This window comes from Mytilus edulis, chromosome 2, assembly GCF_963676685.1.
Source record: "Mytilus edulis chromosome 2, xbMytEdul2.2, whole genome shotgun sequence".
Classification (NCBI taxonomy): Eukaryota; Metazoa; Mollusca; class Bivalvia; order Mytilida; family Mytilidae; genus Mytilus; species Mytilus edulis.
Genome location: NC_092345.1, coordinates 106,747,041 through 106,760,905, shown reverse-complemented (window position 1 = coordinate 106,760,905; position 13,865 = coordinate 106,747,041). Strand labels below are relative to the sequence as shown.

The window sequence follows — 13,865 nt, the reverse complement described above, 5'->3', positions numbered from 1 at the left end:
AAACCGCATTATAGGTAAACATGTCATAAATAAGGGTACAGCAGTCAATTTTTAATGAACCTTTTCCTTTTCCATTTTCCAAATGGGTGATCTGAGCTTCTTTTCTTAATGTTGGGCATTTGGTTGTAATGTTGTCTTATAATAACATAAAATCCTCACATTCAACACAAAAGAAATCAAACATTTTTCAGAAATTCTTGAGACTGTGATCTTAGGGCAAGCTACATTATGGTAATGTTCACTTAATGTAGAATCAACAGATCCAATGTTAGAGCAATTAAAAACATTTTCAAGAATTCAGTATATTTTTTTAACGCAAAATGCAGATGTGATGATTTATAAGGTAATAACATGTGATTTTGTATCACCGGTATCAGGAACAGCAATGATTTTATATTGAAATAAATTTTAGGCTAGGGCCATTTTTTCTAGTTAGTGAACCTTCTCCTTTATAAGATGACAGTTAAAGCTATGGATGGCAGTCTACTATCAAACAATCAGTCAAATAACAAGAAAATATTGGAATGGTATGGCACGAAAATGACAAAAATCTATCAGACTACAATTTCTAAAGAATAATTAAATTAAAAGTCTAGAAAAGGCAGTCAGTTCAATCAAATTGATTTGACTATATGTAATATGTACACTAATACAAAAACTACAAATGTGTATAAAGTTACAGTATTCGGGTGTAAAACATGTCAAACGTCAACATAAAACAAGTGAATCACATTTTATTTCCGTAAAGTATAAACCATATCAAGTCATTGATCTGAAATATTTTAGTCATGTTTTATTGTAAATTAATTTGATGATATCGTGATTAAGCTTTTCGGGTCAAAATAATATAATAATGTTCATCAAAGGAATTCCGTTATGAAACTCTTGAGCTCTTGAACAACAGGAGGTGCAATTTACCATACCATTTACCATTTTGGGTTTCATAATAAAACCGCTACTGAGTCTAATTCTTTTTGAAACCACGTTTGATTTCTACAAGTTTGTTAAGAAATCTGCATACAGTTTGTTCTGTTGTTACAACAGCTGGATTATTTATACTTCATAAACATAGTTTTTCATAATTATTAAAAAAAAATGAAAAAAAATGAGGATACATGTTAAGACCATTCCTTTCTTTAACTTCTAATTTCATCCTGTCCAAGTTATACATGTTTACAAAGAAATATTAATTTAGCTGACTATTTTGAATAACAGTTATTGTTTCCATTATGTATACCACTGATCAAAAGTGAGACCGTAGATACTTGTTTAATTATTGCCCAATTGAAAGTATAATAATCATTTGGGGTGCATATTTAGAATACTTCTATTGTCCATATTGCATATATAGATATTGCAAGTTGGGGTGATGCAAAATCATATCCTTTATCGTGATTTGGACGCTTTTTTTAACGGATGAAAATCGTCATACTGAAGGAAACCGTTTTTAAAACAATGAATAATGATACAAGTTCACAATTTGCCAATCGAATTATCGTGCTATCAATCCATATTTGTTAAACAATTTCATCACGGATAGGTTTTAGGGTGATACATAAAAGTTTATGACATCTCGTCTTACATAGAACGGGGAAGAAAATGAATATTGGAGGACTCTTTTGGCTCTCTATAATTGTAGCTGTAAATAGTTTTAATGTTGATGTTAAAAATACGTTAACATTTTCTGGTCCTGAGAAGTCTTATTTCGGATATAGTGGAATATTACAGGATAATTGGTAAGTTATTTCGGATATAGTGGAATATTACAGGACAATTGGTGAGTTATTTGGATAATTTTGAGAAAAGATTTGTCCATTTTTACTTTTGTTCCTTAACCTTGTGTTGAATGTTATCATATCAATGATAGCATGAGAGAAAATATATATATGGGTACATTTAAATGACGGATTAATAGGCACAGGCGCGGATCCAGAGGGGGGATTCCGGGGGTTGGAACCCCCCTTTTTTTGGCCGATCAATGCATTTGAATGGGAGCATATAGCTGGAACCCCCCCATTTACTCTGGGTTGGGAACACCCCTTTTTAAAATGGCTGGATCCGCCCCTGAGGCATGTGATCAGAGTCGGAATTTTCAAATTGTAATCGTCAGAAATACCACACGGCTATATCATATATAATTCGATTAAACAATGTGTGTACTTTGAAATGAAGAATGTCGTCAAAAGAAAAAAAAGTGCAGTTTTTTTAGAAATCAAGATGAAAGTGAATATTTAATTCAATTTAAATACCTTATGCAATTGAATGATTACACAACGTTTTTTCTATTTTCTTCCTTATTTAATTGTTCTTAAAAAAAAAATTAAACCAATTTTAAATGTGTTTTCCGAGTAATGGCATCGACTTTACAAAATGCGTTTTTGTCGAGCCTGCAACTTTTGTTGCAGAAATTTTGACATAGGGATAGTGATCCGGCGGCGGCGGCGGTGGCGTTAGGTCACATCTTCAAAGCTTTATATTTTAAAAGGTTGAAGACCTGGATGTTTCATACTTTGTATATAGATGCTTCATGCTACGAAGTTTCCGTCAGTCACATGTCCAATGTCCTTGACTTCATTTTCATGGTTCAGTGACCACTTGAAAAAAAAGTTCAAATTTTTTGTAATGTTGAATTATCTCTTATTATAAGTAATATGATAACTATATTTGATATGTGCGTAGTTTGCAAGGTCCTCATGTCTGTCAGACAGTTTTCACTTGACCTCGACCTCGACCTCATTTCATGGATCAGTGAACAAGGTTAAGTTTTGGTGGTCAAGTCCATATCTCAGATACTACAAGCAATAGGGCTAGTATATTCGGTGTATGGAAGGACTGTAAGGTGTACATGTCCAACTGGCAGGTGTCATCTGACCTTGACCTCATTTTCATGGTTCAGTGGTTATAGTTAAATTTTTGTGTTTTGGTCTGTTTTTCTCATACTTTATGCACTAGGTCTACTATATTTGTTGTATGGAATGAGTGTAAGGTGTACATGTCTAGCGGGCAGATGTTATGTGACCTTGGCCTCATTTTCATGGTTCAGTGGTCAAAGTTAAGTTTTTGAGTTTTGATCTTTTTATCTAATACTATGTGCCATAGGTCAACTATATTTGGTGTATGGAAATGTTTTATGATCTTTATGTCAGTCGCGCAGGTTTTATTTGACCGTGACCTCATTTTCACGGTTCATTGCACAGTGTTAAGTTTTTGTGTTTTGGTCTATTTTTCTTAAGATATAAGTAATGGGTCAACTATATATGTTGTATAGAAGCATTGTTAGCTGTACATGTTTGCCTGGCATGGTTCGTCTGACATTGACCTCATTTTCAAGGTTCATTGGTCTTTGTTTAGTTATCTTGTTTAATGTTAAGTTTACGTGACAGTTGTAATAAAGCTTAGCTTTATACTTAGGACTATCAACATAATATCAATGATTAGTATAGGAGGCGAGACATTTCAGCATGTGCACTCTTGTTCTGTTTAAAACGATTTTTTTTTCAAATGATAAAAGCAACGGTCAACCAAACATGCAAAATCAACAAACGAATATTAACAATTATGTATCTATTATGCCTCAATAAAATTAGAATGAAAATAGTTTTAGACATGTACATTGAAATTGGAATTCAGACCTCAAATTTTTTTTTTTCATTGTAGAAAGTTATATTTTTGAACGCTTTATACAAAAACAAAATACCAAAAAACACCGTACGACCTTTTGAAGACCAATCTTAAATTCAAGTAAAATCATTTTTCTATGACTAAATGTTAAGCCGTGTAATATGAACTGAAATTAAACTCCTTCAAAATTCGATTTAATTCCTTTTCCGTCACAGCACTTTAAAGTCGAATAACAACATTGAGAAAAGACAAAAGACATAACAGAAAAAATAACCTACAACGCCAAATACCCCTCAATGTAACCAACGTCATATCTTCCAGTCAGAATACCCTCTGAGTACTTTGTATACACGCGATCCAAAGAAAAAATAACATACAACGCCAAATACCCCTCAATGTAACCAACGTCATATCTTCCAGTCAGAATACCCTGTGAGTACTTTGTATACACGCGATCCAAAGAAAAAAATAACCTACAACGCCAAATACCCCTCAATGTAACCAACGTCATATCTTCCAGTCAGAATACCTTGTGAGTACTTTGTATACACGCGATCCAAAGATTAAAAGTAACATGTGCAATTATTTAAGGAAGCTGGCTTGTCCTGTTTTGGATTTTTTGTCAGATTTTCGGAATCCTCTGGTTTTATCAATTTGAATGCCTAGAAAAAGTTTGCCCGGTGACTCCCATTTTTTAAAAAAAAATCTTTTTCATGTATAAAGATAAGATATCTGTAAAAGTCTTATAAAATTTTAAATACTTTTTAACAGTTTTTGAGAACTTCAACTTGTCAATGATAAAGCTATAAAAAGTCAAGAGAGAATATTTTCCCGCCAAAATTTCAATGGCTTATATCTCGAAAAAACAAGCATGGTGACCTATTTATTTTATTTGCTCTTTTGATTCTTTTATTAATCCCCTACCAATATAAGCTAGTGTTTTGAAAAGTTAATTACTTTGAAACTGAGAAGCGAACTCCCTTAAATGCATTAAAAACAAAACAATAATAATGAATGAACATGTAATATAGCATATTTTTTTCGTCGAAGGATGGTAATTGGCGCCCCTAAAGATAATTTGACCAGTGCATCTAACCTCGTTTCTCCTGGAGTCGTGTATAGATGTCCTGTCGACTTTAAAGGATCCACTGTCCCACAGTGTACTCAACTACCCATCAGTACACCAGGTAATGTATTCACTGTTTCCACATGTACTAATAACCAGTACACCAGGTAATTTTAACTAGAATGTCGAGAAAACAACTTTTCATAAAAAAAAGGTAAAGACATAATCATGTTAGCAGAAAAAAAACCACAAAAAAACAACATAAAAAACAACAAAAAATAACAACAGACAAGCGGAAAACGTAAATAATATAACCAAGATAAGAAGTAGAAGCAAATATTTTGCTGAGTAACGGCATAAATCGTGTCACTTGATTGATTTTGATAAACATATGTTCTTGAAAAGAGGGACGAAAAATACCAGAGGAACAGTCAAACTCATAATTCGAAAAATAAACTGACAACGCCATGGCTAAAAATGAAAAAGGCAAACAGAAAAATAATAGTTCACAAGAAACAACATAGAAAACTAAAGACTGATCAACACGAACCCCACCAAAAACTAAAAATTATGCATTGCACAATCTGGTTGGTTAAATCGAAACACAATTATATGCAAACAGTATAGACAAACGAGTTAAGCCCTTTTCAATTGATTTGGAAAGTTTTCATATGTTGTGCTGTTACACTACTGTCCGAGGTTAGGAAAGGGTTTAATAGATGTCCGCAAACACGTTTAACCCTCCACAGTCTTGATGTTCCTGTCTCATGTCAGGAGCCTGTAATTCTGTGATTTTATCGCTGGATGCTGTGTATCATATTTGTTTTTTTTGTTCATTGTTTTGTATATAAATTAGGCTGTTAATAGATTTTTCGTTTGGACTGTTTTATATTTATCATTTTCGGGACTTTCCTAGGCCACAGACAACGATTTAGGTCCATATTTGATCTTTAATGGGTCTTTCTCATTGTTGACCGCAGGATGGCCTAAAGTTGATATGAACTTAATTCATAAGTAGTCATACCACATCTTATTTTCATAAAAGTACAATTTTTCGCCTATTAGAGGCTATTAAAGATGTTTTATTCATTTAGAAACACATACTCAAGACAATCAATTTCTCGGAGGAAGTATGGTTGATATTAACGGAAATATTGTGGTAAGATGTATCATTTTAAACATTGTGAATCTACAGAAATGACATAATCGAGTAATAATTTAGTAGTAAAAAAAACATATACACAACCTTAAAAGTCAATATTATTTTAAACATCACAAATTAATCATTATAAATACTTAGTTATAATGAATATAAACACCAACAATTTAACAAACACAATAGAAATGTAATATCATTTTAGGCGTACGAAGCGCTTTCTGGAATTATCTTCACCAAACACACACTAAAATCCAAATTTTTGAATGCAAAGGACGTGTAAGAACCATATGTGAAAATGTTTTAAATCTGAAGATGTACAAAACACCTTACGGCGTCTGGCGTAAAAAAATATTTAATCTTGATATTTATGATGAGTTTATTTATTTTATTTATTTTTATTCCGCAATTTTATTGTGTGGTATCTAGCTGATATGGCGTGTTTATTACTTCCTCATGACGCATTAAATTTACAGCTTTACATGTTTGAATTATTCATTTTATTATTAAAGTTGGGTTTGTTGTTACATTTTTTTTTAAAGAAACGATTTGGGTGATAGTTTTCCATGTTCATCCCATAAATGCTCGATAGATGATTTATATAATGACAAATTACCATGAAAGAACAAGAGTGTGTTGCCGATAAAAACATTTTTGTTTTTGTGCGAGCCACGCGACCTATGGCAATGAAAATTGCACTTTATACGGGGTTGAATTCTATGAGGGATCTACTACGGTCATAAAGAAAAATCATAGACGAGCTTCCCCGTTTTTTTCTTCTGACGAACAACGGAATAGATTCGAAGATTCTGTTAAATCAAGATCGCCTGACAGAAAGGTAACCAATTACGATTTAACCAGACATAAAACGATGTTGTTTTTGAAAAGATACAGATTTACTCCATTTCAAAAAGAATCAGATTTTGGATGACTTCAGATGCAACATACCATAATTCGCCCAATGAACATGAAAATCCGTCGCAAACACATTGGATGTACTCTGTGGCTGGCAACTTTGTGTTTAAACTTTGCCAGGATGGCCCATATCATCATGCAGTGCATCAAGTACGATATGTATGCGCAGATGGTAATACCAGCTGTGATTTTCTACTATCATCATTCATTATACCACTGTATTACATGTGTGAAAGCATCGGTCATATCTATTTTATTTAAGATTGAACCCTTGTTATGCGTAGCTAGGGGTATTTGAAATAGATAATGGATGCTGTATCTTTATCAATCATTTGAATAAGGTGACTATTGAACTTTATTTTTTTTGTAATAGCTTGGATGTTGTTAACAACTAAATAAGTCATTTGTCATTCTGATACAGTCTTTACTTAAATAAAACCGTATAATAATGTACAATTTTTATTTTTATTTCCAGTATAAACATGTGCATGACTTCTAAATATAAGAAGATGTTGTATGAGTGCCAATGAGACAACTCTCAACCGAACAGCAAGTAACACTAAAAAAGAGCTTGTTGGGAAGGACCTTTAATATGCAAAGAAGGTGGTACTCCCTGAACACGGGACATCGGTTTTGATGTCCCAATCCGACAGACATTGATATTACTACTGATATTACACAATATTGCAGGTATGTGCTCATCTCTGGAAATTTCCCACTAACATCGATTATACTGTTGGTCGTTGTCACGTGATCACCAAAACCAACGTGGATACAAATCGGAGCTTCCCATTCACTCTGAATGATTTGTATGATTCAAATGGCTTTATATTTGCATATGGTATGATAGGATTCAGTATTGCCAGATCCAAGGTTAGTACATGTTACTTTATATTATATACTGTGGATTCAGTATTATTCGTTGGATTCTAATTTTTATGGGTTTCGTTGGTACGAATTCAAATGTTTAACGATTATCAAATTTTCTATATGCTTTGTATGAAGAGATTGGCAAAACCACGAAATCAAATATTTTCAATATTTCAAGTTTTCCTCAATCAACGAAAATTGATACCCACGAAAATAAATTAATCCACAGTATACATATTTGCATGGTTATATTGATAGCAAAGAAATAGTCGATTTTCTATAATATCGTACGAAGTCGATTTATAGACCTATTGACAAACATACTTATTAGCTAAAAGAACAGACATAGGAAAAATAACAGCTACAGAGTCTATTACAGCATGTCGGAAGCAATGTTTCCCCATGTAAGCGGTTTTATGTGCAAGGTGTACTATGTTAAAAGTATTTACCATTAAAAGTAATATAACAAAAATACCGAATTTCAAGGAAAATTTTAAAACGGAAAGTCCTTTATTAAATGGAAAAATAAAAAACTCAAACAAATCAAACAAATAAAAAAACAACTATCATGCTCCTCATAAAAATCATTAAAGTTAACATTATTGTCTATTGGGTAATACAGAATTATGATAAGAAACAACATATTGCATTGGGTGATACAGAATTATGATAAGAAACGTTATAGTTCATTGGGTAATACAGAATTATGATAAGAAACATTATAGTCCATTGGGTGATACAGAATTATTATAAGAAACATTATAGTCCATTGGGTAGTACATAATTATGATAAGAAACATTATAGTTTATTGGGTAATACAGAATTATGATAAGAAACAACTTAGTTCATTGGGTAATACAAAATTATGATACGAAACATTATAGTTCATTGGGTGATACATAATTATGATAAGAAACAACATAGTTCATTGGGTAATACAAAATTATGATAAGAAACAACATAGTTCATTGGGTAATACAGAATTATGATAAGAAACATTATAGTCCATTGGGTGAAACAGAATTATGATAAGAAACATTATAGTCCATTGGGTAATACAAAATTATGATAAGAAACAACATAGTTCATTGGGTAATACAGAATTATGATAAGAAACAACATAGTTCATTGGATGATACAGAATTATGATAAGAAACATTATAGTCCATTGGGTAATACAGAATTATGATAAGAAACAACATAGTTCATTGGGTAATACAAAATTATGATAAGAAACATTATAGTCCATTGGGTAATACATAATTATGATAAGAAACATTATAGTCCATTGGGTAATACAGAATTATGATAAGAAACATTATAGTCCATTGGGTAATACAGAATTATGATAAGAAACAACATAGTTCATTGGGTAATACAAAATTATGATAAGAAATATTATAGTCCATTGGGTAATACATAATTATGATAAGAAACATTATAGTCCATTGGGTAATACAGAATTATGATAAGAAACAACATAGTTCATTGGGTGATACAGAATTATGATAAGAAACATTATACTTCATTGGGTAATTCAGAATTATGATCAGAAACAACATACTAGTAGTTCATTGGGTAATACAAAATTATGATAAGAAACATCATAGTCCATTGGGTAATACATAATTATGATAAGAAACATTATAGTCCATTGGGTAATACAGAATTATGATAAGAAACAACATAGTTCATTTGGTGATACAGAATTATGATAAGAAATATTATAGTCCATTGGGTAATACAGAATTATGATAAAAAACAATATAGTTCATTGGGTAATACATAATTATGATAAGAAACAACATAGTTCATTGGGTAATTCAGAATTATGATAAGAAACATTATACTTCATTGGGTAATACAGAACTTCATAATGATAAGAAACAACATAGTTCATTGGATAATACAGAATTATGATAAGAAACAATATAGTTCATTGGATATTTCAGACTAGTTCTGTGGCTATATTGGGTGCTCCAGGAATGAATGTAAAAGGTAAGAAAACTAATAAAAACAATTGTATTTTATGCTTCATGACTGAATGAAAATGATAACTGGAGAGGTAATGATAATTTGATCACAATTACGCCGTGGCAATGGTCATATTTTCCCGAAAACCACAAAGTTTATAAATGTTTCAAACTTATATGCATATATCACCAGCAATGCAAATTCACATTCAGTTAAAATGTCATAATCAAGAACAGATCAGACGATTATTACATAAGACCGCGAAATCATTGCCGGTGGTATGTGGAGACACCGACACATTGTATCTTCCAAACATTTCCTGATAATGACAGTAAAACTTAGTGTCGATTTGTGTCTGTTCTCCTTTTTACTCAGTTACTAGGGACAGTTTTTATGTAAGGAACACATTTTTGTTCATGTTGTCTGAATAGTGTTTTATAATAACTGAGATGTGTAAACGTAAAAAATGGAGCAGAGATTATGTTTCTACTGAAGAAGGAATGTTGACAATAGGAAAGTAAAAATCATCTCGTTTGTCCTCAATATTGACAGAGATGGACACTACAATCTATGACAAACGGGATGATTTAAACTTTTGAATTACCTATTTTCCATTTCTCTGCAGTAACATACCATCTGCTCCGGCGTATAGTGTGTACATACTTGTATCTCAATTGATACGTTAGGATCGAACATATCCACACTATGTTGACTTCATATACAGGAGTGTGCTTCTTGTGCAGAAACTGTTCCGACAGAGTTATGAAGAGGAAAGACTAGAAATTTTATGGACACCATCACGAATTGGTTGATATATACGATATGTCTGTGTCTATACTAACTAACGACATTTGTTTACCACGTCTTATATTGTTGAATTATGTGTTATGTCATATCGTTTGTTGTCTAAATGATTATAAAATTGCCTTTCCATACCATCATTTTCATTAAATTGTTTAAATGAATATTGTATAATAATTGTATGAAGTTTAAAAGTGTAAAATTTAAAAGGTACGTAAATAGTTATCAAAGGCACCAGGTTACGCCAGACGCACGCTTTTTCTTCTTAAGACTCATCTGTGACGCCTAGATAAAAATGGTTAGAAGGCCAAATCAATATAAAGGTGAAGAGCATTGAGGACCCAAAATTCCCAAATTTAAAAAAAAACAAATCCCGCATCATTGTAAATATAACGGAATTTGATGAGACTGTCGTACAAAGTGAGAGGTTTAAATATATAAAAGCAGGTTTTATCCACCATTTTCTACATTTGAAAATGCCTGTACCAAGTCAGGAATATGACAGTTGTTGTCCATTCGTTTTTGATAATGCCTGGGATTAGCAGGTCACTGTTTTTTATATCCTTTGGTGTTCAACGTTGATGAATATGTTGTGCTGTAGTTTGCATGTTGTGTCGAATACTATATTATTTGATTGTGCTTCCTCTGTTATGAATGTTCTTGCGTGTGTTTCTGCTGTATTTCTGCCACGTAGTGTTTTAGCGATATTTTTAAACATTGTCATAAAGCAGGTGGTTTGGCATGCCATTTAACCAGGTTCAACCCACAATTTTTTCTTAAAATTTCCTGTACCAAGTCAGAAATATGGCAGTTGTTATTAAATAGTTCCTTTCTATGTGTGTTGGCATTTGTTTTGGTGCTCTTCTATGTTTCTGTTCTTCCTTTGTTTTCCTCTAATAGTTGATGTGTTTCCCTCGGTTTTGGTTTGTAACCCGGATTTCTTTTTAGCTCACCTGGCCCGAAGGGCCAAGTGAGCTTTTCTCACCACTTGGCGTCCGTCGTCCGTCGTCGTCGTCGTCGTTAACAATTTACATTTTGAACTTCTTCTAGAGAACCACTGAATGGAATGGAACCAAACATGGCATGAATGTTCCTTATGAGGTGCTGACCAAGTGTTGTTACTTTGTAGCCGATCCATCATCCAAGATGGCCGCCAGCGGGGGACTTAGTTTAACATAGGACGCTATGGGAAATGCATACAAATGACTTCTTTTAGAGAACCACTGAATGGAATGAAACCAAACATGGCATGAATGTTCTTTATGAGGTGCTGACCAAGTGTTGTTACTTTGTAGCCGATCCATCATCCAAGATGGCCGCCAGCCGGGGACTTAGTTTAACATAGGACCCTATGGGAAATGCATACAAATGACTTCTTTTAGAGAACCACTGAATGGAATAAAACCAAACATAGCATGAATTATCCTTATGGGGTGCTGACCAAGTGTTGTTACTTTGTAGCCGATCCATCATCCAAGATGGCCGCCAGCGGGGGACTTAGTTTAACATAGGACGCTATGGGAAATGCATACAAATGACTTCTTTTAGAGAACCACTGAATGGAATGAAACCAAACATGGCATGAATGTTCTTTATGAGGTGCTGACCAAGTGTTGTTACTTTGTAGCCGATCCATCATCCAAGATGGCCGCCAGCCGGGGACTTAGTTTAACATAGGACCCTATGGGAAATGCATACAAATGACTTCTTTTAGAGAACCACTGAATGGAATAAAACCAAACATAGCATGAATTATCCTTATGGGGTGCTGACCAAGTGTTGTTACTTTGTAGCCGATCCATCATCCAAGATGGCCGCCAGCGGGGGACTTAGTTTAACATAGGACCCTATGGGAAATGCATACAAATGACTTTTTCTAGAGAACCACTAAATGGAATGAAACCAAACATAGCATGAATGTTCCTTATGGAGTGCTGACCAAGTGTTGGTACTTTGTAGCCGATCCATTATCCAAGATGGCCGCCAGCGGGAACTTAGTTTAACATAGGACCCTATTGGAAATGCATACAAATGACTTCTTCTAGTGAACCACTGAATGGAATGAAACCAAACATGGCATGAATGTTCCTTATGTGGTGCTGACCAAGTGTTGTTACTTTGTAGCCGATCCATCATCAAAGATGGCCGCCAGCAGGGGACTTAGTTTAACATAGGACCCTATGGGAAATGCATACAAATGACTTCTTTTAGAGAACCACTGAATGGAATAAAACCAAACATAGCATGAATGTTCCTTATGGGGTGCTGACCAAGTGTTGTTACTTTGTTGCTGATCCATCATCCAAGATGGCCGCCAGCCGGGGACTTAGTTTAACATAGGACCCTATGGGAAATGCATACAAATGACTTCTTTTAGAGAACCACTGAATGGAATAAAACCAAACATAGCATGAATGTTCCTTATGGGGTGCTGACCAAGTGTTGTTACTTTGTAGCCGATCCATCATCCAAGATGGCCGCCAGCGGGGGACTTAGTTTAACATAGGACCCTATGGGAAATGCATACAAATGACTTTTTCTAGAGAACCAATAAATGGAATGAAACCAAACATAGCATGAATGTTCCTTATGGAGTGCTGACCAAGTGTTGTTACTTTGTAGCTGATCCATTATCCAAGATGGCCGCCAGCGGGGGACTTAGTTTTACATAGGACCCTATGGGAAATGCATACAAATGACTTCTTTAAGAGAACCACTGAATGGAATGAAATCAAACATGGCATGAATGTTCCTAATGTGGTGCTGACCAAGAGTTGTTACTTTGTAGCCGATCCATTATCCAAGATTGCCGCCAGCGGGGGACTTAGTTTAACATAGGACCCTAAGGGAAATGCATACAAATGACTTCTTTTAGAGAACCACTGAATGGAATAAAAGCAAACATTGCATGAATGTTCCTTATGAGGTGCTGACCAAGTGTTGTTACTTTGTAGCCGATCCATCATCCAAGATGGCCGCCAGCAGGGGACTTAGTTTAACATAGGACCCTATGGGAAATGCATACAAATGACTTCTTTTAGAGAACCACTGAATGGAATGAAACCAAACATAGCATGAATGTTCCTTATGGAGTGCTGACCAAGTGTTGTTACTTTGTAGCCGATCCATTATCCAAGATGGCCGCCAGCGGGGACTTAGTTTAACATAGGACCCTATGGGAAATGCATACAAATGACTTCTTTTAGAGAACTACTGAATGGAATAAAACCAAACATAGCATGAATGTTCCTTATGAGGTGCTGACCAAGTGTTGTTACTTTGTAGCCGATCCATCATCCAAGATGGCCGCCAGCAGGGGACTTAGTTCAACATAGGACCCTATGGGAAATGCATACAAATGACTTCTTTTAGAGAACAACTGAATGGAATAAAACCAAACATGGCATGAATGTTCCTTATGAGGTGCTGACCAAGTGTTGTTACTTTGTAGCCGATCCGTC

General features: G+C 34.1%; 1 protein-coding gene across 1 annotated transcript in view; it reads left to right on the top strand.

The window, feature by feature from the left end:
• Window positions 1–1,260: 1,260 nt before the first annotated feature.
• Window positions 1,261–13,865, top strand: part of LOC139513875 (integrin alpha-8-like) — a 38,266-nt gene continuing 25,661 nt past the window's right edge. Inside the window, exons 1-5 of the mRNA XM_071302804.1 lie at window positions 1,261–1,736; window positions 4,672–4,808; window positions 5,782–5,846; window positions 7,449–7,631; window positions 9,582–9,627. Of these exons, the coding sequence (XP_071158905.1) occupies window positions 1,600–1,736; window positions 4,672–4,808; window positions 5,782–5,846; window positions 7,449–7,631; window positions 9,582–9,627 (568 nt within the window). The 5' untranslated portion in view covers window positions 1,261–1,599. The remainder of the gene's footprint in view (window positions 1,737–4,671; window positions 4,809–5,781; window positions 5,847–7,448; window positions 7,632–9,581; window positions 9,628–13,865) is intronic.